The sequence below is a fragment of the Conger conger genome, chromosome 13 (genome assembly GCF_963514075.1).
Source record: "Conger conger chromosome 13, fConCon1.1, whole genome shotgun sequence".
Lineage (NCBI taxonomy): Eukaryota > Metazoa > Chordata > Actinopteri > Anguilliformes > Congridae > Conger > Conger conger.
Window position 1 is genome coordinate 30,645,833 of NC_083772.1, and position 26,753 is coordinate 30,672,585.

The following is a 26,753-nucleotide window of genomic DNA, read 5'->3' on the forward strand; positions in this document are numbered from 1 at the left end:
TACAGTATTCCTCACACGACGTATTATGAGCATGCAAATGAATAAACATTAATCAGGCTTTCAACATTTTGGGGCAAACAAAAGCATGTCGATACCAATTTTCCCTCATTTAAATGAATTTATTGTTATTTGAAAACAACAAGGTGACATCGTTATAATAACTTTTCATAATAAAAACAATGGCTAAAGCTAAAATAATAGCAAAATGTCAACACCTTGCTTGGTTACATACTGCATATCCTAGAAGGAAAAGAGAATTCCACCACTCAGTAGTATATTGCACCAAGGAATAACAAATATAGCTGCAGCATCTGACCACCAGGGCAAAACATATATATAAAGTATAATTAATATTCAGGTGACTGAATAATTTTCATCCTCAGACAGTGAATATTGCTTTGCTTTTATTGGTATTCCTCCAATCTTCCAATGTAAACATATGCATCATGAACCAGCTACCCAGCCACTCTAGATTCTACCCTGCAGCACCCATGGGGTTCAGCACTCTGGGGTTCAGCACTCTGGGGTTCAGTGGTCCGGGGTTCAGAGGTCTGGGGTCAGTGAGGGGCTCAATCTTGTTCCTCGTGGACAGAGGTTAGTACGGGAGGTGGAGAGTCAGTGTCCTGTGGTAAAGAACTGGAGGCCTCAGGTTTATGTCGTCGCCTCAGTTCAGACCCCTCTTTCTCCTTCTCTTCAAGTAAACCGGTCCTTCCCATGGTCTATAAGTCAAAGATAGGGGGGAAGAAGAACATACATTACATTACATTAATGGCATTTGGCAGATGCTCGTACAGTTGATTAGACTAAGCAGGAGACAATCCTCCCCTGGAGCAATGCAGGGTTAAGGGCCTTGCTCAAGGGCCGAATGGCTGTGTGGATCTTATTGTGGCTACACCGGCCATCGAACCACCGACCTTGCTGGTCCCAGTCATTTACCTTATCCATTACGCTACCGGCCGCCCAAAAAAGGTGTAATGAAATAAACAGGAACAGAGAGGGAGAGAGTGAGAAAATGTTAAATATGTTATAATTGGTCTGTGGGATCCAGATCACATGTGCGATGCTGCTTTGCTCACCTGGTTTCTCTCAGCCAGTGCCTCCTTGGCCATGTAGTGCTCTGTCTTTACTGTGATTTGCACTTCCTCCGGAATATCAGGAATGATCATGTTAATGAAATTCCCTATAGAGAACACCACATGCTAGAGAGTGAAAGAAAGAGGGAGAGAGAGCAGCGGAGCAGGGTAGGAATGAAAAATCAGAAAGTCAGTCAACTGGTTGATTTACATCGGCTTAACACTGTGAGACTGAGTATGATGCTATTAGATGAGTTGTCATTTTAGTAAATGTGGAACTCACCTCAAATATGATGGTAAAAACCAATTGAATAGCAAGAATTTGGAAAAATTCAGGTGTCAGGCTTCCATTATGATCTCTGTGGCCTCGAAACCTGTGTGTTTAAACAATAGGTGATCTATAAACAGTTTGAAAATGTCTTTTGTGTATTGTCAAGAAAAGCGCTGTGAGTGGCATTGCAGCTTGGTAATACAAACTGGTAACACCACCTTCTGGGAGTGTGACCATATACAAAATGAGTGGGTCTACCTGCAATTGGCACAGTATATTTACTGATCCTCAGTATTGCTGTACCGGGACAAGGTGTACCTGCAGAAAGTGTGGTGTTACCTGCACTGGGTGTGGTTCTTGGCAAAGGTGTCTGGGGCAATGGAAAGGGTGAAGTTGACATAGCCATTCAAACTTCTTTCAGTGGTGTAGCGGTAGTAGAGCCGTGGCAGGAAGTCAGAGGTGAAGGCGATCAGGAAGGCCTGGGACCGAGACAGGAAGTTACAGGGTGTCAGTTGTCTGACCAATGTCCTCAGGTGCCTCTTTGACTTTTTGGGGTAAACATGATCAAAGTGTTTCTCACATTGCTGATGACTGCCAGGCTGGCCATGACCTGCATGATGTTCAACCAGAGTCCAATGTCTTGGGCACGCTCAGCAACGGGTCTTCGGTACTCACGCACAAACTTTTGAGCATCCAGACGCAACTCTATCCAGTTGTTGAGAAGGGCGAAGAGGGGTGCCAGTGGGATTGCCGCCACAAAGATGGTGACAAATCCAAACTGTATCACTACAGCAAAAACACAGAGTTTGTGAGATTATACGGGAAGCATGAGAAATCATCAATGGTAAATTGATGACTTACAGTACACCTAGACAGGTGGTATTACATGATCATCACATGTTGACATATTAAATAATTACAGCTACTACTGTATATGCATGCAATCATGGGAATTTATTTTTTGGGTGCAATCAACTGAATTTACCAATTAGCTTGACACAGATAGCACAGCTACACACTGAGTATATTAATAGCAATAGTAACATTAATATCTCATTCCTATGAGAGCATAGAGCGCACATTATTGGAACACAGGTGTGTTTGTATGAGCTGGGGTCACATGTCATATTTGCTTGAGGTACAATGTAATTTAATTGTACACATTTTGAAGTGAGCACCCTGACCTACATTCAGCACAGAACCTTTGATGCCAATGAACCACAACATTTCTCAGTGATTTACACTGATACTTTGAAAAGATTTGAGACAGACCTATGCTTGTACCTCAAAGTCAGTGCAACTGTAAAATGCACTGCCTCAAAGTCAGTGCAACTGTAAAATGCACTGCGACCTGATACCTGTAAATGGCTAAATGAACTCTCAGAGCTCGCTGTGTCAGGCAGGAGTGCCTCTCACTCACCCATGTCCAGATATTCACTGAACAATCCCTCACACCGCAGCAGCGTGTAATCGGTCTCCCAGGGGGGAGTGCTCTTCCCCTGCCCCTCATCACCACCCTCAAGCTCATTGTCACTCTCCTCACTTTGGCGGAACTGACGCTTTTTCCACCAGCTTTTCAACTTTCTACAGAGAGAGAAAGAGAGAGAGAGAGAAACCGACCGAGAGAGAGAGAGAAAGGGAGAAGGGGGGTACAAATGACATGTGGGAAAGAATATAAGAATCAGAAACCTCAAAGGGATTGGCTCAATTTATGTACAGTGACGGAAAAGGAAGGATATGGACACTAATATTGCTAAAGGGAGAGAATAAAGACAGGGGGATGAAGAGTTGGAGGCTAAAGAAAGAGAGGGTTGGTATAGATGGAACAAGAGGAAGATGGCAGGAAGGAGAAAGAAAAAAGATGGAAACTGGTGAACTCACGGACACACAAATTCTTCGACATTGTTGATGAGCTGTTTTCCCACCATGATGACTACCAGCTCCTGTGCAAGCTCGATTAGACAGCCCCCAGCATCACACTGTGGGGGACATACCATATATGGTACAGACATTATACACATACACCTTCCTTTGTTTTTAAAACTTTGTTCCTAAAAGAAAAGCTAACATTCCTGCTACATTATGATATATGGGATGACCAGAAAGAAACATTTTAAGTAATGGGACTCACCAGGATAAATAAAGGATGAATAAAAAACTCACGACGCACTGTTCCTATGTATGTGGCATACAAGAGAGACATCATGCTATCCAGGCTACAGACAAAGAAACATGCAGACTGGCAGACAGTCTGACCGAATACACCTTGCACGACAGCGCCATGGTAGGGGTTGTTCAGTCACTCACGTCCTCAGGTATTATTCCAAAGATGGTTCGATGATTTCCTGGGAAACCGACAAACCTGGGAACCAATGTCACAAACAGGTCTGATGAAGGCTGTGCTAAGGCAAACCAATGACTGGAATCAGTCACACACCACAGAGAAAATGCAATAAGATCTGAACATGGCTTCACATTTACCAGCAAGGACATGAAGAAAACTCCATTGGAGTCAGTGGCCTCTTAATGTCTTGCTTTGTCCCACTTGGTGTTGCTGTTTCTGCTGTGACATGTTGCTTGATGTTTTGTGTATTGGGGGTAGGGTTTTTTGTCTGGTACGGGGTAATGGATAAAGAAGGGGGGGAGGGGGGGACAACAGCCTCATTTTAGTTTTGGCTGTGCTGCTCTTGGCCTGGCCTGAGTGACTCACCTGCCCCTGAAGAAGCCAATGTAGATGGGAGTTGAATAGAAGTTGACAAACTGGAATATGAAGACCTTCAGGATAAAAGCGTCCTCATATTTAGTCTGAGTGCGGTGCATCTCTAGAGGGCGAGAGACAACAGTCAATGCAGCACTGTGTGTGTCTGTGTATGTGCATGTGTGTGTGAGAGAGAGAGAGAGAGAGAGAGGGACGGTATACATATGTGTGTCTTTGTGAAAGCATGTGTACATGCTCCAGTTTGCCTTTCATGTGTAGTGCAACAACCCCCCCCACTCACCCCAGTGTGTCAGCACTCGGGCCAAGGAGACGTACACTCGAGACAATATCATGATCACCATTAGGTTGAGCATGGAACCTGTGATACTGGCTATCTTCCCAGCCTAGAAGGAGACATAGACCAGCAGACTCAATGCATGCTGAGAAGAGTATCCCACAAAAATCAATGTATGTGATTTTATTTCTCACAGTTGAGTGGAGACTCACAGAGAAGATGAAGAAGGCATTTTTGGACCTTGCGATGAGGATGTGCATAATGCTTCTGTATATGATGACGCCCACCAGAAAGATCAAGACGACTATAATCTGCGAGACATAAACATTCCACTGAGTCCTGAGAGAAGCCCTGAGTCTCAATGTGATGGTGTCAGATATTTATCACTGTTGAGGACAATGATGGACATGGAACATGACACCCGAATGGCTTGCGCTGGCAAATGAAGAAGATGGATTTTTATCTGACTGACTATCTAACAAAACTGTCTACTGCCGGTGTCCAAAAAACAGTGACTTTCAGTACAAAATATTTTTGTGTGCTGATGATAAATGCAATGTAGCAAAATATGTTTGGAAAGCCAATCAGACAAAGGAAGTACTAGTGTCACAGCCTTTATTACAGGGTGGTTGTTTATGTACTAACCCTGTGCTGTGCAGCCAAACTGTTACATCTGTTTTTCTCAGATTTAGTCAAAATCAAAAAAAGTAAAAAATGTTTGTGACCCCATTCATACACATGATAAGGGTGACAATTTAGATAATTTATATGAATTTAGTTCAATGAATGCTGTCTCAGAGTGATGATGTCAGAACTGGAAGGTCTCACCATGATGATGATGGCCATACAGCCGGTGATGGTTCGTCTTAACCGGCTGCTCTCGGGGAAGTAGGGTTCTTCTGCCCCCGTCACAGGATTGCGCATGGTCATGGGTGCTAAGGCACAGAACTCTGGCCTTGGCCGTTCCTGGGTTACGGAGAGATCACATGTGTATGGGTATACACTTGACTGCCCAGCTACGAACACTTCCTGATGATAGTCCAATTTCTCTGCATGATTTGTACTGCCACCACATCCTTTAACGTAGCTTTCACACTGATTAAACATAGAAAAGCTGGCAAAGTTGTTTCTGGTCTCTCCCCACCTCAGTCTCTTCAAAGTTGGTGCAGTCCCAGCGGTGAGCCAGTACGGCATTGGTGCGCTTCCAGTATTCCAGAAAGGCTACAGCCCACAGAGATATGAAAATGCTGAAGAACACTGTCCCTCCATGGTCAAATAGCAACCCTGCCTTTATGAAAAAGACAGAAACATACACTAAAACCCCATATCACACACATAGACATACTGTAAGCGCATGCACACACAGGAGAAACCACACCTAATAATTGGCACTCATGTCTCAGAGTAAAGTATGTCAAACTGTATGACACATGCACACACACACACACACACACACACACACAGACACACACTCACACACACACACACTCACACACACTCACACACTCACACAGACACACACAGACACACACTCACACACACACTCACACACTCACACACACACACACACAGACACACACTCACACACACACAGACACACACTCACACACTCACACAGACACACACTCACACACACACACACACACACTCACACACTCACACACACAGACACACACTCACACAGACACACACAGGCACACACTCACACACACACACACACTCACACACACACAGACACACACTCACACACACACACACTCTCACACACTCATTCACACACACACACACAGATGGCTCTGCACACATGCGTTCCACACACCTTGAAGGTCATACAGATGCTGGAGAGGTTCCAGTAGGTACAGGCATTGCAGAGAGGACACATTACGTAGGTGCCTCCACTGCTACAAAGCTCCTTACTATGAAACAGAAGAGATAGATTTTAGGGGCTACAGGATGGCCACTGTTTATTCATAATTGTGGTGTGTGGCATTTCAAGTGGTACTGAGATTTCGCATGGTGGTACAATGTTAATGACAGTCATCACTTCTTCATCACTTCATTATATTGCAGCAGCCTACAACTTTTTTCCCTTGCTACGTTCTTCAATAAGACACACACACACACACACACACACACAAACACGAAGTATGCCATACTCACGCTGGCACATCAGTAACCATAAGCCATATTCCAAACAGGAACACTACTATTCCCACCACAGACGCAGGCAACAACCAACCTATATAGAATCCTGAGGGAACAGGGGCAAGAGAGATCCAAAAGAGAACATAATATAAACAAGGAGGTCCAGGCACTGTAAGCTTTGAGTATTTGTAGTGGCAGCATTCAGAAAACACTGTACCCAGCCAGGCGAAATACAGCGCTATCTTCTCCCCGAAGTACAGGCGAATGTGGTCCAGGGGCTGGTACTTCTTCCAGCGGCCCCAGGGTGCCCAGTAGTGGTTGAGAATCTGGCGCACGCTCAAGGTCTGTGGGTCTGCATCCTCGTCTGGTATCTCTAATGGACCCTGGGAGACAGTGGGGTGTGGGGGGTGTGATGAGTGTTTTCAGTATAACAGCAAAGATTTGTAGGCTACAGTAATCCTTGACCACCAAGGTCAAGCAGCTCAAGTTGCTCTCGTACCATATGGAGGGGGGGGGGGGGGGGGGGGGTTGCCATTCGCCTTAATGGTGCAGGCGTGATAACTGGGGGAGGGTCTTACCTCATGAAGAGGGTATGCTGCTGAAAAGACGTTTTCTTTTACCAGTCTGTCGATGCCAACCTCTCCTCTCTCCACTACTCCATATGGCGTCCTGGCCAGAATTTCATAGACCTGCATGCAGGGCAAAGTTCTTTCATGTCTGCTCCTCAGTACTGCTAGGCCCTGTACTAGGCCCACTAAATTTTATCCACAAATTATACACTCAGTGATCACTTTATTAGGTAGACCTGTACACCAGCTTGTTAATGCAAATGTCAAATCAGCCAATCATGTGGCAGCAACTAAATGCATAAAAGCATGCAAAAGTAGTCAAGAGGGACAGTTGTTTTTCAGACAAAATATCAGAATAGAGAAGAAATGTGATCTAAGTGACTTTGACCATGGAATGTTTATTGGTGCCAGACAAGGTTTGAATATCTCAGAAATTGCTGATTGCCATGTACAACAGTCTCTAGAATCTGCAGAGAATGGTGCAAAAAAAAAAAAGTACAGTACTTCTGCGGGCAGATGTAACGCAAATAACCACACATTACAGTGGTATGCAGAAGAGCATCTCTGAACACACAACGCATCAAACTGATAGGCTCCAGCAGCAGAAGACTTAATAAGTCTAAAAAATAAGTCTAATAAATACCTAATAATGTACCCACTGAGTGTATAACTGTATTTGCATATTAAATACAAGACATGCAGACATACATACAGATATAATAAATGCCGAACTGAACTGATGCATTATGTATTTTTCATTTTGGTATTTTCAGTTGTATCTGAAAAGAAAGATTCAACGAGGCTGGAGAGAAATATTTCTGTATTCCTGTTTTTGGATTCAGTTTTACACATTCTGGGATTATGAATCATGGTTTGAATCACTGGTGAGATGCACCTTGCTCCCCGATCAAGGAACGTTGCATTAACTCCAACCTCCAGCTGTGCAAATGCTGTGTAAATGTTGAATACATACATTGTAAAAAATTAAATATACAGTATATTTTGGAATATTCCTTGAAATAGAAACAGAAGTGATAAAGACGGAGAGATCTGAATGAACTTACGATCGCATGTCTCTGGGTGTTCTTGAAGAAAGTATCCTTATTGTCACTACCCAAATACCTTCAGATGCAGGTGTTCATGATACACACGGACACATATACATGTATGCATACCCACAGATATGCACACACGCACACGAGAACATAGAGAGAGAAGAGAGAAAAAGAACATTTGAGGAGCACCGCTCAAAAAGAAAGAAGCCCATGGGCTTTCATAGGCCTGTACAGCCTCAGCTGTTCAAAGCTCCTGCCTCCAATGTGTTCCCACCAAAGAGGCTTTCCATGAATCTAAATATCAGCTGCCACATATATTTAAAAATATATATATTTATCTGTCAGGATTCACATGTAAAGAGCCTCACAGAGCATTGCGTAATGGGCCAGCACCACTCAGGGGTCAGGCACGGAAGCCTCCCATTGATCAGGTGCTTTTGTACAACAAGGATGAATGGCAATAAATTATAAAATGAAAAATAATCACATTCCCAGCCTCCCCATACCTGTCCAGTTTGTTTGTACGGAACTGGCAGGCGTAGAAGTCTGGTGGCTGTTTTGGCACATCCTGAGCCATCAGGTTTGGGATGGACAGTTTCCGAAGGATCTTTTCTGACCAATGGCATGTTTTCAGAGGCACAACCTGTCAAAGACTGTTATTGGTCAAGAAGTAACGTGAATCTTCTTTGTCAAGTTTTCCCCGTACAATACTTACTCATCACATTCAGTGTAACATTAGAGCTTCTCAATGTGTTATAGAGTTTCAGTCGATTTTAATGATTCTCTGCGTACATGTGCATGTGTTTGTGTCCAGTTTGCCTGTGAGGACTAGTTTGTATGTGAAAATGTCTGTGTTTATCAATCTTTGTTTCTGTGGAACTCAGGTGACTGACTAACCTGCAGGGGAACCCTGAGGCTAATATCCTCAGCATAGTAGCACAACACACTCCAGGGGGCGCTGAGGAGCACATAGGTGATCTGCTTCGTCTTGTTTTCTACCACCATCTAAGAGACAGACCCATGCAAGGAGACAGATGAGCATACAGTATTAGCATCAAAGCACATTCATTACACATTCCAGAACATATGGAGGCATCAAATATTTGTTTGATGATAAAATCTTATGATAAAAATATATTTTCCTATTTTAATGACTGCATGTTACACTGAAATGTTAGTTGTCTATAAAAGTGCAGATACAGGTGAAATGTTTTTTCACATGATATGACAAACCCTCAGCAGTATGTATTGTCAGTCCATAGAGATGTTAAATTGCAGTAAACAAGAGAAATTGAGATTCATTCAGTGCAACATGGCAGATTTTCTGTTGTATAAGATATCTGAATGTGTTTTATACTGCAACAGAAGCCCTGAAAATAGAACATATTGTCACTGCAGCAGTGCAGAGACCACATTATTTGCTCTGCACATCAGTCTGGTCCTTTGATTGTTCCCTTGAAGCACAGGGAAAAGAAGAGTTTCTTCCAGGCTGCAGTTTGATATACTATAAAAAGAAAGTAGTTTGGAACACAATTTCTCTCACGAAAAATCCACAGAAACCCATAAAACGTCAAAAGTGAAAAATAGTTTCCATCACAATCTTCCTTTAAAATATTATTTCCAATATCATAATCCTGCAAGAAACATGTGTGGTGGTTGCTCTGGATAAGAGTGTCTGCTACATGATTATAAAGTCAATATAATCAATATAGTTACTATTAACTGATTGAATAATTTGACCACCTTTATGTGTGAAGACAAAATGAAAAAAAAATATTGTCACTGTCCACTGGTTATGCTAAAATGCCTTGGGAACATAACAGCAATGTGCTGGTACTCTTGTATTTTTTCCTAATACCTGTTCAAATACTATTTTGTGTGACAACCCAGTTGTGCATACATAAAGGTTATTTCCATCCCTAATAACTCAAACAGGTTAGGGTGGGTGACTAATTTGACTACTCTGGGATTTGCAGTATTTGCTTGCCTCTGAGCAAGGCAACAGCAAGAGTACCACATGTCTTGGGTCTATGAGGATAGTAGTCATAGTGATTCACATTTTATTTTTATTCAGATACATGTTATTGTTTTTCTGTACAATTTACTGAAGGTAGATGGACTAGTGTGCCCTGAAAGTTAAAGGACCTCTAGTTGAAAGCTTAAGTTCTACACTGAGGTAACTGATGAGCACCAAGCTTAAGAATAAAATCAATATTTACACAATTATTCTCCTTCAGGCTCCATCTACATGGACTGGGATCTACAAAACAGGAGCAGTCCAGCAGGGAATAATGAGCCATGGAACAGAGGCCATGATGAGCTTTTGTTCTCCTGCTCTTTGACCCACTGAGACTGAGCCCACCTTCTCTAGGAGGATGCCTGTAGCCTGCAGCCCGGACAGGAAGTGCTCCCTCCACTTCCTGTGTGAGTCATCAGGAGCATCCTCAGCGGCAGGGGCCACCTTTTCTTCTGAGTTCTCATCCTTCAGCTCTGTGAGATCCTCTTCCCACGCCAACACAAAGTCTATTCCGGGAGAGCCCCACGACAAACATACAGGTATGCACATCCACACATGCACACACACACACATACACACACACACACGTACCATGATAAAGTAAAAAAAAACAAAAAAACTTTTATTAATAACTGCGTCGCCATACCTCACACTAGCCTTGTGTGTTGTGTGTTGGCCATGTTTCAGTTTGAATTGTAACTATCTGGTGAACTTCTTGATTCACAGTTTTAAAAAGCCCAAAAAAATCCAACGAAGGTATTTGCTTGCCCTAATAAGGAAAAAGATTGAGCAAGAATCTTGCTGTTTTAATCAAGTTATGTTCACTCTGAGTTTGAGCTTACCCTGGTTAAGATGATCAGATAAAGGTATTTACATGATAACTTCCTGCCTTAATCGGGTTTAAATCGAATTATTACGGCGCGTTCAGCCAGTGCTGAAAAATGCAAATGGAAGTAAGCCAAAGACTAACATCATACTCTAGAGGGTTTAGAGGCACTTGCAAAACTGTTATCAGTGTGTTAAATACTAATGCCTGGTGGCCTCTCCCGCTAATGAACTGTCACCATTCCTCATTCATATAACTCACCAATGTGGGTGACCCATATGAACTGCCACCATTCCTCATTCATATAACTCACCAATGCGGGTGACCCCATCACTGAACACGTTCCTGTCTGGGGCAGTGACCTTTTCCTGGTGAGACAAACATATAAAGATTCTTAAAACAATCCATGTCAGAGGTCCGTTCTTGGAGTGTGTTTTTGTAATAGATTGGGAGTGGGCTGCTGAGTTTCTCTGCTCTGACTTGAGCCCACAGTTTCAGCATCCTGCCTTTGTGCTCAACAGTGCTAATAGCAGCCACCCCCCACCCCACCCTTAAACAGGAAGTCAGTCCATGCCTAAATCTACAGCATGCAGGAGATTCAGGACACAGACACCTACACTGGTAAGGAGGGGTTTACACACACACACACACACACACACAAGCACACACACACACACACACACACACACACACACACACACACACACACTCTTACCTCAGCAACCATGCTGCCATAGTTCAGGTCTGGCTGCATTGCCATGGCAATGAGATTAGCTTCGTCCTCTTTGGTTTGCTTCTTCATCATGGCCGCCTCGTTCAGTGTCTTCCCTAATGTTCCTCTCTCTTCAACTGCCACACCCTGCCCTGGGACACAAAAGGTTTACCTATTGTAGGCATATAGAGTGGCTTCAGAAAGTATTCAGACCCCTTCACTTTTTGCACACTTTACTGTGTTGTAGATTTAATTTTAAATGGATGAAATAGCCATTTTTGACCATCAATCTACAGTACACTCAATAACCCATAAAGACGAAGTGAAGACATATTTTTATATATGCAAATTTATTAAAAATCAATAAGTGACAACTCCTTCAGTATTCTGACCCTTCATTCTGTACTTTGTAGAAGTCCCTCTAGCAGCAATTACAACTTGGGTGAGTCTCTACAAGCATTGCACACTCAGATTTGGGCAGTTTATCCCACTCTTCCTGACAGATCCTCTCAAGCTCTGTCAGATTGGGTGACAACCGTCTATGAACTGCCATCTTCAGGTCTCTCCACAGATGTTCTATGGGGTTTAAGTCTGCGCTTTGGCTGGGCCATACAAGGGCAGTCAGAGACTCGTCCTGAAACCACTCCAGTGTAGTCTTGGTTGTATGCTTTGTGCCATTGTTGGGCTGAAAGGTGAACTGTTGACTGTTGGCTGCATTTGTCCTTATTTCTGACCTGTCCCTGTCGCTGAGAAGCACCCCCATAGCATGATGTTGCCACTGCCATGCTTCACCATAGGGATGGTATTAACCTGGTGATGAGCAGTGCCTGGTATTCACCAAATATAGTGCTTGGAGTTCTGCCTAGAGTTAAATTTTTCTTCATGCTTCCAAGTGGGCTCTCATATGCCTTTTACTCAAGAGTGGCTTCTTTCTAGCCACTCTACCATAAAGGCCTGATTGATGGAGTACTGCTGAGATGGTTGTCCTTCCAGTTGGTTCTCCCATCTTTGCAGAGGACTTCCAAAGCTCTGTTAGAGCGACCATTAGGTTCTCTGTCACCTCCCTGACCAAGGCCCTTCTTGCCCAGTTCCTCAGTTTGGCCGAAAGGGCCAACTCTAGGAAGAGTCCTAGTGGTTCCAAACTTCTTCCATTTCACAATTATTCAGGTCACTGTGCTCCTGGGAACACTCAAAGCTCAAAGCCTCACCACAATTTTATCACAGAGATCTACAGATTTCCTTGGACTTCATGACTTGGTTTTTGTCCTGACATGCAGTGTGAATTGTGAGACCTGATATACACAGGTGTGTGCCTTTCTAAAATATGTCCAATCAATTAAATTTGCAACAGGTGGACTGGATAGTTAGATAGTTAAAGCAAACAGGATGTATCTGATGTATCTGTGGAGTGCTACGGCAAAGGCGCTGAATACTTATGTAAATGAGAGATTAAAGTTTTTTTATTTTTAATACATTTGCTCTGTTCTAAAACATCTAAAAACATGTTTTAATTTTGTTATGATGGGTTATTGAGCGTAGATCGATGGGATAACAACATAATAAAGTGAGAGAAAGTGAAAGTATGAATAGTTTCTGAAGCCACTGTAGCTGAATGCCAACTTGGATCTCTCCTGTATACTAATAATAACAGATAACTGTGTTTATCTAACTACCACTCACAAGTGCTTTAAGCATCTCATAGTCTGAGTGTTTGTGTATGGTACATTTTAACCCTCCACTATTGCATAGATAGTACAGTAGGTGATTTGCGTGTGAATTTGTTTACTTAAACAATTTATTGTCACTGTCATATCTAACCCTATACTTTAGCCCCGTGTCTTTAATGGTTTTGACAGTTTCAAGATTTCAATAACACAACATGAACACTCACAAGAACATGCTCCTATGCATATCACCAAATATTCACTTCACTAATCATCAAACACCTAGTTTAGTAATACACCACACATGATGGCTGCCTTATTATTATTATCATTATATTTATTGGATTATTTTTGCAGTTCTATATGTAACAAGTGAGACGCACTCACCCAAGGTGGCCCAAAGAATTGAAACGCACACCATAATGAACACAGAAACTGTGCATTAGAAATATTCTACCGTGCTCTATCCCTCGCTTTACAATTGGTCTTGGGGAATATTTCAGTTGTGTTTTTCTTTTTCCAATGCATTCCACACACTTTCAGAGATATTGAATCTCTTACATGTAAAAAGTATTCTCCTTCACAAGCATGGGAAACACACAGGGTAATCATACACAGTAAAGTATTCAGTGTTAATTTAACTCTCTCCGACTTTATATTAGTCCACTATGGCCGTAAGCTCTCTAGTGGATTTGAAACTGAACATTTTACTGTACTTTCATTCATACTTTCACAACCAACTGCTTCCCTGCAGAACCTGTCTCTCTCTACCAAAACCCCTGTAAGAAATACTTACCAATACTTCTGAAGATCGTTAAATTAAGTCAGTCTCCAGAGGATTCAGGCTGGCCTGAGTGATTCTAATACCACATTAATCTCCTCTCCTCGCTTGAGAAGGAAATCCCTGGGTAATTCAGACAGGAGAACAAAAGTATCAGAATGTTTCCTGAAAGAGGAGATAAAGAAGGGGAGGGAGAATGCAGACAGAAAAGGAGTGAGAGGAGGGAGGGAGGGAGAGAGGGAAAGCACAGAGAGGGGGAGGGATAGGGCAGGAGAGAGCGCATGTTGGTTGACAGATGATAGAAATACACCTGCTCAAACCCGAAAAGAATGCAAGGGTGGTCACAGTTTCACTTGGGAGCCAACAGGATACAGTAAATAAACAGTATGGTTGTATTCTTTGTATGCTAAGCACAGCCACTGGTCTCCCAGACAAACTGCAACACTACAAAGAATAGGAAGCTTTTGCATTCAGATACATTAATCTAAGGTAAGGTGATATTCACTTAATTACTGAAAAACACAGGTAAGGCTACGTTCCGTTCTTTCACTGCTTGGACACTTCCGCCATTTGGTGTGTTTGAGCAGAGTCCTACAGAAGCAGCGGGATTCCCGTGATCCTTCTGATGTTTGCTATAAAGGTGGAGCTCCTTTCTGTACTTCTCTATCTTCTTACGGTTATTATAAAAGCAAACATTAACAAATAACTAACATCCGAGCGCAGTTTCTGAGTCAGACAGAAGGATAGACCTATCTCTTTAGTAGTTTCCAAATGTTGTGCCTTATTCTTCCCAGATAAAACTCAACGATCCTTTAGATTTGCCTGTCATAAATTAAGATGCAGAAGCTGAACTATATGCAAATAATGAGCCTATAACTTAAAAGCTGGCGGGTGGTTCATCCTGACCAGACACTATTCCCCTGAATAGATCAGCCCCACAGGCAATATGGACTGTTCTAGTACTGTGGCAGTCCTGCAGGGTTATGCATAACTGGTCCCCCAGAGTTTGGGAGGGTTTCAGTAGACATAGCTGAGAATGTTTAATCATGCCCTAGTGAGCCCCATTGGTTGATCAGGCACTCAGAAGTTTGTCTGGTGAGCTACATGTGGAATGTCTTCCTCCAACTCATGTCTGTGTGAATGTCAATTGCAAACTGCGGTATGATAAGAAGTGTCTTTGGAGGAGAGCGAACGCTTCTCTGTGTTCTCCCAAATTGAGACTATGATAAGCACTGCAGTGTAAGTATGATTGGGCTCTCTCAATTGGAAAGAAAACAATATTAAAGAATCAACCACCTGCAGATCTAATGTAGCATTGTGGTGAAAAATAATTAGGTCTTACACTGCCCCCTAGAGCAGTGACTATGTAAATGTACATTCAAATGTACATCAACTCTGATTCAATCTCCTGAGTCCCTGTGGCCACAAACAAGAACATTACATTTTGGCTTCCCTGAGCTCTAAACAATATTTATCTTAGCATAAGGGGCATTCAACTAAAATGTAATAAAAGATATATTTAAAAAATATGTTCACTGCAACATGACATCCGAGAAACTTCTTTTATGTCAACAAATGTCATGTACTTTTCTTCTCCTGGGTTTCAGGACATTAACCTGGGACTCCAGGTGAATAAAATCACTGGCCAATCAATGGCATTTATCGATCAATTACCTATCAGGTACAAAAGGAAACCAGCATTACTACTGCCCTTACGAATATCCCTGCTCTACATTCACTGAGCAAAACTAACACAGTAATTTCACAGCATATAATGCATAGCACTAGGCACTACAGAAACTTCTACATTTGAGCTAATGAGGTGTGCTGTAATGGGTTAAAACACGTCATACCTGATTTGTTTATTTTATGGAAGAACAACATACAATAGCCAGTTTCATTAATGGATGAATTAGTTAAGATTATTATTGTGGTTATTTGTTTATTTTGATAAATTACTTTAAATGCACCAGCAGTATTAAATTGGGAGGGTTATGTGCTAGAGCGTCCTTAAAATGGTCGCATCAAGACCTGTACAGAGGTATGTCTTTTGGTTTAATGTTTAGAATTTAGAATTTTAAAGCTACACTCTGATATACTGCCTGATGCAAAATGTTAAGCCAATTAAAGCTCAATGCAAAAAGTAATGCTTCATGACAAATTACATTTCTATTCCCATTTTCAATTCAAGGGCAGCACGGATGGTGCAGTGGGTAGCACTGTCGCCTCACAGCAAGGAGGTCCTGGGTTCGAATCCCCGTCGGCCGGGGCCTCTCTGTGCGGAGTTTGCATGTTCTCCCCGTGTCTGCGTGGGTTTCCTCCGGGTACTCCGGTTTCCTCCCACAGTCCAAAGACATGCAGGTTAGGCTGATTGGAGAGTCTAAATTGCCCATAGGTATGAATGTGTGAGTGAATGGTGACCTGTCCAGGGTGTATTCCTGCCTTTCGCCCAATGTATGCTGGGATAGGCTCCAGCCCCCCTGCGACCTTGTTCAGGATAAACGGGTTAAGATAATGGATGGATTTTCAATTCACACAGCACTTTCATTGGAGATCATTGTGTGTCATACAATATTGTTCAGTGTCACTGTGCATTGCATGCTGTGGAATCTGAGACTTAATTTTTGACATAGCATAGTTGATATAAGTTTAATGATATCCACTGCAGGTGTTAAGGTCTCAAAGTTCGATAGCAGAGCCTATTAACTTGCATTTCAATGTGTATGTGAGTTTTGAGTGTCTGAGTCAGATGTTTGTGTGATTGTTTTTGTGGGGGAAATTTGCCAGAGTAGAGGAAATGGTGCTGAGTCTGATCTGCATCGGAAGCCTAACTGAGGCCCAAACTGTGATTGGCTGTCAGCAGCTCCATTTCCCGTGCTTTAATCTGTCAGCCATCTGGAAAATGAGTCTTTTGTTCCTGTTCTCTGGGACTAGCAGACCCTCATTGCACTAATCATTGTCATTACCAATTACAAAGTGTGGCAGTGTTGAGAGACTACAGAGCAGTACAGTAATTCAGCTCAGTACACAGGTCTTTTTGATGCAGGGGGAGCATTTCATTTAGCTATTTTTTATATATTTTATGATGATTTATTTGTACAGTGCTTTTGGCAGAGGAAAAAAGAAAAATATCAGCCCTGCTAATGGTGTGGCACTATTTGAGAGCTTTGAATCCTCAGCAATCCATCTCACTGTCCAGCTAAGAGGCAAGCTAATTTTGACTGAAATGAAGCCACAGATAGTACAATATGCACACACACACACACACACACACACACACACACACATAAAGATATAAAGACAACTGGCTGTGGTTGGGAATGTGTAGGATAAGTGTTTGGGCACTTAAACAAACAAACAAACAAACAAACACATGTACACAAGCACAAGACATGTGATAATGAATTACCATATATTCTCGTGTATTTTGTTGAACAACACACTTTAGATGTAGAAAAAAAAAGTGTTTTTATTGAATTGACAGTGGCCTAATCGTCCAAAGACAAATGTGATGTGAATGAATGGCAGCTGAGCTTTGCCATTTGGAGCTGGTGAGATCAGTGTTTCTGAGGAAAGACAAGTGGAGGCTTGTGTCTGGGGCTGAAGATCTCTGGCCAAGAATGCAGAGCCATTTGCAGACCTGGCCCATGCCTTGGGGTTGCCACAGCCTGAAAAGGGCGGGAAAGCAAGTCCACGGCAGTAGTTTGTGCATGTGACCCAGTGTGGGAATTCTGCACTGTGCTGAGCACCTGAGATCTAGTCTGTTATTGTAGTGTATCATATATTATCAACCAGCCTGTCATGTTTGGGTCAAAACCCATTTCAGACTTTAACATCATCAAACACCCATAAACATGAAATGTGATGACATGCTCAACAGTGTGGATATGAATGTGTATGATTGATGATGACAAGTTTTTATAAAGTTGGTACATTTGGGTACAAAGACATTGTGTTCAGTGGTATAAAATATAATAATTGGGAATGCAGCAGAGAGCAAAAACAGTGCACAGGACAAGTTTATGACTATCAGTAAGGCTTGTATGCACACACGCATGCATGCCAGCATGCACACACGTGTGCACGCACACACATACATGCAAAGATATGAAGACAATCTGACTCTGATTTGGAAGGTGTGGGATAAGTGGCTGGAGTGCTTAAACAAACAAACAAACACACACACACACACAAACACAGAGCTACAACTTCGTGACACGAGAAATACAAACAGGCTGCGATTAGGGAGGTGTGGGATAAGTGGTTGGAGTGCTTAAACACACACATAGACACACATATACACACACACACACACGCACACACACACGGTAAGCACTCCAACTACTTATCCCACAAGTCACTATGTGTGTGTGTGTGTGTGCGTGTGTGTCTGCGCACTCCTGCAGCTGATACCACAGTGAACAAGAGGCTGTTGTCTGTTGAGGGAAGTACGACCTCAAAATATGGGTGGCATGTGATACAAGATTCAGTTTTGTCTTACTACAACAACAAGAACAAGAGAGGAATGCTCAGCCCTGATGAGCTTACAGGAAAATACAGCTGTACGAGGATAGCAGCCTGCTGGCCTGCTGGTCAATGCACTTGTGATCTGGACTGAAACGGTTCCCAGCATGGAACAGTGGGAAACTTCACAAGAAAGTAATACTCCTAGTGCAGGTGTAGAAGCACAGGAATCTGGTCCTGCTCCATCTGGCATGCAAAAAGTGCAAAAGAAATGCAAATCTGTAAATGACACACAGATACACATAGACTGGCATTCATGTGCCATATCAATACATTCATGTGCAAGATCACTTGCTGCAAACCCATGAGCTCCTCCATATTCAATGATACAACCCCCCACGAAAAAAATATGAGCAGCAGGCAGTGTATATGGATAAAATTGTTCATAGTATATTTTACATTCTGCCTTTGGCTTAAAGTTTTCTTTCAGAAAAAAATGCAATTGACTATTTCATAACACACGGGTGAATTTTGACCCAAATGGAATGAAATTGTGATATATGTTAATTCCGTGAAACATATGGTAAGTGCACACGTGATAAAGTGACAGTGAAACAAACATAAAGGCTGTGGAGCCCTGCTACACTATCCCCCCTCCAAAAGACCTTGTTAATGACCATGTTCCAAGCATGACAAGCCACCTTCAACACATTTTAAAGGCCTCCAGCCAAGCTGAAGTCTGGCGTGTGAGAGCACCCCTGTGGGGCGTCATCAGGCACTGACCCAGGAACAGTACTGACGCAGGAACAGCACTGACACAGGAACAGCACTGACCCAGGAGCAGCACTGGCCCAGGAACAGCACTGACCCAGGAACAGCACTGATGCAGGAACAGCACTGATGCAGGAACAGCACTGACCCAGGAGCAGCACTGACTCAGGAACAGCACTGATGCAGGAACAGCACTGACCCAGGAACATCACTGACTCAGGAACAGAAACTGACTCAGGAACATCACTGACTCAGGAACAGAAACTGACTCAGGAACATCACTGACTCAGGAACAGAAACTGACTCAGGAACATCACTGACTCAGGAACAGACACTGACTCAGGAACAGACACTGACTCAGGAACAGACACTGACGAATGAAGACGAGGCAGCAGACTTCTGTAAAGACCTGGCTCTCGAAGTTCCGCCCATGGTCGCTGTGTAGCTCTTCTGGCAAACCAAACCCAGCGAACATCCCTGACTGAGAGCAATCATCGCCACCATTGGTGCTTCCTGAGGGGAATCATGTATGCCTTGTGAAGTAATCGCCAGCTATAGCCAATCCCCATATTTGTTACTGGAAACGGCTCCAGGATGTACCGCCACTCTCTCCATCGGAGCCCCGCTGCACTGTTGCTGGAGTGGTGCCCTCGTCTAGCCTCCTGGCTCTGTGTAGGCATTGGCGGCAGTAGCTCTCCACGTCCCTCCTGCACCAGCTCCAGTAGAACTGCGGCCGGGGCCAGTTCTTGGTCTCGTCCACGCCAAAGTGCCCAGTGCACAGTGGATCTGCTTGGCACTACTAGTTGCAGGCCAGCCTGAATGCCAGCCCTGGGAACCCTCCATTTCCTGAAACACCGATTGGCAGTCCCACTGACTCACCAATGCCTTACCAGCCATCCCTGTGGAGAGGGGAGGCAGAAAAGCACCCCCTTTCACCCCATTAAGGACAGGGCCCACTTCCAGGAGAAAATGCTTAAAATAGGGCCTCAGGAAAAACAGCCGGTTCTGTAAAGCGGTATAACGCATTTAAATACTACAAAATAAAAGTGATTTTATGTAGTGTGTCCTATATACAATGCAATGGTTTAATTATGCCTATAGCTTAAAGCATTTGTATATTTAAAGTACACTTAAAGCTTTTGTATATTCAATACAAATGCTTTAATTATGCCTATAGCAAAAACAACACATTTCACTACCGTTATCACAGAGGGCACTATATACAAGAGAAGCCACAGAAAAAATATGACAATAAAACGTATTATTATTATTATTATTATTATTATTAGGATTCATCACCATCTCATAAAATCCCTGGGCAATTGCACATCGTTCATAAGGGGCTATAGCACGATTTAATTCTCTCGGTATGATGATGCTGGCACAGTTCCCATTCTGCTGTAGCCTTAATAATTAATTAAATCCAAACTCGTGAATTAAATTTCCCCAATTTAATTTGCGCTCACCAGCCACTGTAACTGAAAAAACGAAAGTAAAAACCAGTCTGGTCGCTGCATCGCGTCGTTGTTTATACTACTTTTACAGCTCACTGGGTGAACAATGAAGCTCTCCAATATGCAGACGCAGTTGTTTTCATTTTTATTTCTGCTCTCAAAACTGGAACTATCTTTGCAGAAAGGTAACAATGCGTTTTACTGACGGCTTTATTTGTACAGTGTCTTTGCATAACGTCTTTGTGACCTAATACAAAAAAACTAAAAATATAACTGCAGTACGACTTTGCAGTTTTGTAAATAACACGACCAAAGACGAAACGCTACTTAGAAATAATGCAATAGGCTACGCTGTCCTAAACAGAATACCATTGTATAATTATATATTTCATATTGTGCGTATTATTTACGCAACTCTTTTCAGATAATGTAGTCAAGTTAATCAGTATGATCATTTTCACTTTATCTTTTAAATACATTTCCACTGAGGTTTGGGTATTTACCCAGCGCAGGTATGGAAACAATAGGGTTTCCATACAACAAACGGCAGCCTTTTAAACTTATTTCTGCAAACTTCCCTGCTGTTGCCCACCTGTAAATATGTAGTTGCATTGAACTAAACGTTTGTTGTATGTAGTCAAGTCTGAAATATTTGGGTGTTTGTCTACAATATCCTAGAGGCTTTCATTCAATATGTGTACACGGAAGTGGTGGGAAGGACTGACACGCCCGTGGCAACAAGGACGTTAAATGGTATCCCTGTCCCGTGGAATTACTTTGGACCCGATATTCAACGTGACTCCGTAGTCAACACCGTGCACGGTCCGTTTTTTGAAACGTCATTGAAGATCATATTGGAGAGTTTTAACCACACCACAGCGAGTAAGTACACATGATATACTTAACAGAATACATTCATCTTATTTTGTTGCTTTTCGTCGTTGCAATTAGCCGATGGATTTGGCTGAAACGGTCTCTCAGTTCAGCACGTGTATGTGAATAGGCTACTGTTTCTCGTAGACTACTTCGAACATTTTAGTAAGTATGAATGAACTCCTGTTCCCTTTGAGCTACACCCATGTTGTTCACTAATATCACTACAACCTAATTAACGGATTGCTATGGATGCAGGGACCCACTTGGCTTTATTCTTCGCTAGGCTCTCCGTTATTTGCGATTGAGTCACTGAACCGAATATTTATTTTGTAACATCATTACAGGACTAGGATTTTAGTCAAATTATTTATTCTAATAACAAATGGAACAGCGTTGCACAGGCTCAGATTCCATCCTGTTAATCTATTTCACACAGGAAGTTTTTCTTCAAGTGATAATACATAAGAATTTAGTTGAACAATTGGTGTGATTGTGTAACTTTCCAAAATTAGTCCATCCTCTCTCTTTGGATCATTGTTAGACTTAATCTCTTCCCCTCAAATGTATTACTTAGTCTTTGAATTGTTAATTGTTACTTTGAATTATCTACCTTAACCACCCCCTCCCCAAAATCTATTATTTAGCTTTTGATTATTGTTAGCCCCCCTCTCCCCCCACCCCCACCTGTTCCACCAGTTCCACCAGTTATGCTTGATAATTAGCCTCAACAAAGTTTACCCTGCAATTCCTTTAAACAGAACCACCTTGAAAGTTTAAACTTGCCTGCCCTTGTGAGCTCAAAGCAATCAATCCGTCCCACTCAGAATTTGGATCACCTCCACAATCATTAGCTTCTGTGGAGGTGATCCACATCCTATACACAGATCCTATATCACTGTGTATAGGATGTTCTTATACACAGTGATTTTTACAAGCACTGATGAAAAAAAACAAAAAAATTACGCTGGACCTCAGAACATTATTCTATCAAAAAAGTGAATACTGGTCTATCTTACTAATTTAGCCCATTTAATATGACCCATATTGTTAATTAATGAGCGTTCAGAATATTTAAGGCTCAGTTAAACTTAATTGAGAGCTCAGCTGGAACGAAAACCAGCATATGGTAACCGCTGACTAGTGTTGATCGCTGTAAACTATTCCTGCAGGGTAGGTCACAGACAGGGAGGGCCAAGTCCTTCAGCTGAAAAATGTAAAATCTTTGTTTCACCCCGTTACTATTTCAGGTAATCACACATACCAGCGCATACGTACATGCAAGTTGGATGGGTACAGAGTTGAGTGGGTGTCGGACCTGGTCCGGTACGACGGTGCTGACTACTTGAGACTGAGCGAGAGGACGGGGGTGTGGACGGCAGCGGTCCCGCAGGCAGAAGCTCTCCGCCGGCTGTGGGCGAGCGAGTCCGTGCCGACCCAACACCAGAGGCTTCGCTTGGAGAAGGCTTGCACAGAGCTGCTGCAGCAACTCGCCCGCGCCAAGCACTCCACGCCTGGGGGTCCAGGTGAACACGAACGCCTGACAGCATGCGTGATTATACATCCAGGGGCCACCGTTTGTCATATGTCCTTACACCTAGCCCAGGTGTAAGTGGTGGGGGGTCCTGCCATGAAGCAGCCCAAGATGGCCTATTTTGTGCTCTCACTATACCGCTGATGTTGAGCATGTGTCGGTATTTATTGGTTATTTGCAGTCAAGCGGAACCCATGCGTAACTGAGGAACATGCTGTTTTCTTACAGAGAGGCAACCAGCGATGTTCGTTTGGGTCTCAGCACTGGCAGTGCTGTCAATGATGGGGCTGTTGTTGATTAGCTTCCTACTATTTAAAAGACAAGGTGAGTCTGATGATGATGCCAAAATACACTCAGGTGGTAGCTTTATTCATTCAGATGATTTCATTATGTAAGGATCAGATGCCTGTGTGAGTAGACCATAGACCCCTGTGTGAGTAGACCACAGGACTGGTCTTGTCCAGGATGCCATTCCTAATTTTGATCTTTGGTTTTATAGAACTAAGGGCTAAGTGCCAGCTTATTAATTTCATTCTCAGACAAGATACAATGGCAGTTTATAAGAGCCAAAAAAGATGATTGCTGAAGGGGATAACCAAGATGTTTTCAGGGGTATGATCAGATGCAGAATAATGGTGGAGTATAAATATTACAGTATAAAGTGATGGAGTGTTTGAATGTGCTTCAGAGTGTGTGGTGTAACAAGGGTGTTTTATGTTCAGTGGAGGGAGGTGAGCTTTCAGACATGGAATAGGTTGAGAGAATGGAATTCGTTTTTCCATATTTGTTTATATGCTTTTATGTTTTACTGTCTCTTTTTTGTTTATGTAATGCCATTGGTATTTTGGGAGTGTAAATAAAGTATGTCAAGCTGGGAGCTGGTCTGAACTGGCCAACCAGCTAAACCATGTCGAGCTGGGAGCAGGCATGAACAGGTCAACCAGCTACCTAGCTTGCAAGTGTTTTTTTAAGTGTTTTTTCAGAGGGAAGGAAAACATCTGCTCTTAATTACTGAATGATTCCAGCCTTTTATTTTACCTGAAAATAATGTTTTATATAGCTGCAGACTGCAAATGTATCATTGGAACTGATCCTGAAGTTTGAAAAATTGCAATTTGTAAGTTTGATGGAAGTTATATTGTGTGGTAGTGCCATAATTGAAGTCAGAACTTTAAAGTGCTGTATAGACAAATAAATACAACTAATTACACAATTTAGAAGATTAAACCAGTCCAATAGTTATGAAGTCATGCATCTGTGAACTTAACCAGCAGCTATCTCCACTGTTCAGTTTGGCTCTGAAACAGGAAACAAAAATACAATCATCAAAATACATTTGTATGTGGACTGATATTGATGAAACTGATATGATTATTTTTTGTGCTGTTGATTTTGTGCAAATGCCACTGTTGAAATAAGAACTATAAGTATTTAGTATTTAGTTACTATTAGTTTTATTTACACATTTACAAATAAACTTTGGTGTATACAAATATTGAAGGAGCGCACATGTAGTTCGGATAAAATCATCAGTGTGTGAACTACCTATTTCTAGGATGTTCTGATGACTGCTGAAGTCGGAGATTCACCTTTGCTGCAGCTTTTAGGTCAAATGGGGTTAACATGCATAGCAATAGATTAAACTATTTTACATGGGATATGTGAACTAATGCTATGAAGGAATTCAAAGTAATTTACCCCTTTTTTTATCAGTGTTCACCTTGACCGCACTGAAATAAACATTGGTATACCTCATCCTGTTTTATCATCCAGGTTTTTTCAAGCTGAATCCACATACTGTGTAGTTCATGATGTAATCCTTGTTTTTAATTGCTCCTTGTTTTGTGTTTCTCTTCAGTTTCCAATGGCAATGGAAATCCTGGAGGTAGGCACCCTTATTTTATAGTTCCTGTTTTGAGCATATTCCTGTTGCAGCAGGCCAGATGTACCTTTACCAGGTTATTTTAAACCAGAGGTCACCTACCCTGGTCCTGGAGATCTACCATCCTGTAGGTTTGCATTTCAACCCTAATTTGGCACAACTGACTCAAGGCAGCTCAATGCAGATCTCAAGCTCTTGAATGAGGTGTGCTTTGTTAGCGTTGGAGTGAAAACCTACAGGATGGTAGATTTCTAGGAACAGGGTTGTTTATCAGTTTTAGACTATTTCCTAGAATGTCACTGTGGTAAAAATTGGCATGACATCAAGTGTGAATTTACTGACAGGAAAAAATGTAGGTATGTATATTGCAAAGCAAGAAATGAATTTCACAGCAGCCATGTCAATTTCTTTTAAAGTAGGCAGTTGACAAAAAATGTTCACTGCAGAGCTCAGTCCACTTTTTTTGTATTTGTATATCAAGTATTTGGATTCTGAGGTAATCCTATGCTAAAGCGTAACAATAGAACAGAGAGGCGAGAGTAATGTTTTGTATGAAGGTTAGTGTGTCAAGTTATGGTTTTGTATGAAATGTAGATTTAGAAAATGTACATCGCTATAGAATTTCAAATTTGTTTGTTTTCGTATTTAGTGAAATGGCAACAGTTAGGCAGTGTATATTCACATTTGACCTCAAACTAAGTCCCTGTAGCCCATTACCTAAGTGTGTCATTTCTCTGTCCTGCATAGGTACTGTGGGATCCATCATCCACTATCCCCCAAATGCCAGTCAGGTCACCCATGGATACCAGCCCATCTGAAATACAGACCAAGACCAAACTCAGTCAGGGTCACCCATGGATACCAGCCCATCTGGAATGGCTGCAGACCCAGACCAAATCCTCATGCTCACTTGAAATACTGGCTAGAACTGTTACAACCCCACAAACACCCACCTCAAAATGCTCATAACCAAATACCCACCTGCACACAGTTGTGATGTACTTGTATAAACAGTAAAGCTGTGCAGGAATTAAAAGTTCATTATTATTTCCTTAGATTTTTACTGACAGGCTGTCAGCACAGGTATGATTGATGTGAAGGAATGGTGTGTGCTTTTGAATATTTTGGCTACAAACAGTTCCCAGTGCTATCTACAGAGATGCGTTAGCTTAGTGGTTAATCAAGCACCGCAGCTTTCTTGAAAAGCTTGTATATAATTGCAATTATTGCTGCTTTAAATAAACCCATCACTGTGCCAAATTATATGTAATTGCAGTAAGTTTATTTCTGAATATATGTACTACTTCTCTAAGGCAAGTGTGAATTTGACTATTTCTTTAAGCAGACAAGTAGGGCACCCCTGCTTGTCATCTCACTAGCATAAACCACCCACAGTTCATTGTTAATAAATATATAACAGCTAGATGTCTTTATAATATGACTTGACAAAATGATAAACTGAGATTGCCTTAACACCTGTTGCATATTTGAAATGTTCCCATTTGCTTTGTTTCAGAACCCCAATACTAGGCCATCTCACCCAACACATTTACAGGGTGTGTTGTCGTATAGACGGCTAACATCACTAACATGCGAGGACGAGATAATGTCATCCTCCGATCCATACTCTGGATGACATTTGCACTCACAAATAGATTATAGCTCGATT

The 26,753-nt window shown here is 42.2% G+C and overlaps 2 protein-coding genes across 4 annotated transcripts; one reads left to right on the plus strand and one right to left on the minus strand.

Annotated features, from left to right (window-relative positions):
- Window positions 1-188: 188 nt before the first annotated feature.
- On the minus strand, window positions 189-14,265 carry ano7 (anoctamin 7). 3 transcript variants are annotated; one of them, XM_061217497.1, is made up of 24 exons: window positions 14,122-14,265; window positions 11,665-11,813; window positions 11,263-11,317; window positions 10,469-10,629; window positions 9,004-9,111; window positions 8,613-8,749; window positions 8,116-8,173; window positions 7,061-7,171; window positions 6,700-6,865; window positions 6,498-6,588; window positions 6,157-6,253; window positions 5,482-5,625; window positions 5,166-5,303; window positions 4,550-4,648; window positions 4,344-4,446; window positions 4,055-4,166; window positions 3,652-3,706; window positions 3,226-3,323; window positions 2,765-2,928; window positions 1,925-2,130; window positions 1,684-1,823; window positions 1,357-1,447; window positions 1,077-1,199; window positions 189-719 (listed from the first exon to the last, which is right to left on the minus strand). In XM_061217497.1, exons 2-24 carry the CDS (start codon window positions 11,752-11,754, stop codon window positions 570-572), a joined length of 2,697 nt encoding a protein of 898 aa, XP_061073481.1. In that variant the 5' UTR covers window positions 11,755-11,813; window positions 14,122-14,265; the 3' UTR covers window positions 189-569. The 3 variants fall into 3 exon arrangements, with proteins under 3 accessions (XP_061073481.1, XP_061073479.1, XP_061073480.1); XM_061217495.1 differs by having other exon boundaries at window positions 6,498-6,865; XM_061217496.1 differs by having other exon boundaries at window positions 6,498-6,865; window positions 11,665-11,833.
- A 6,582-nt stretch (window positions 14,266-20,847) lies between these two features.
- LOC133107641 (uncharacterized) lies at window positions 20,848-26,345 on the plus strand. Its single transcript, XM_061216669.1, has 6 exons — window positions 20,848-20,980; window positions 21,474-21,677; window positions 22,919-23,194; window positions 23,431-23,526; window positions 25,061-25,087; window positions 25,832-26,345. Exons 1-6 carry the CDS (start codon window positions 20,902-20,904, stop codon window positions 25,900-25,902), a joined length of 753 nt encoding a protein of 250 aa, XP_061072653.1. The 5' UTR covers window positions 20,848-20,901; the 3' UTR covers window positions 25,903-26,345.
- The last annotated feature ends 408 nt before the right edge of the window (window positions 26,346-26,753 follow it).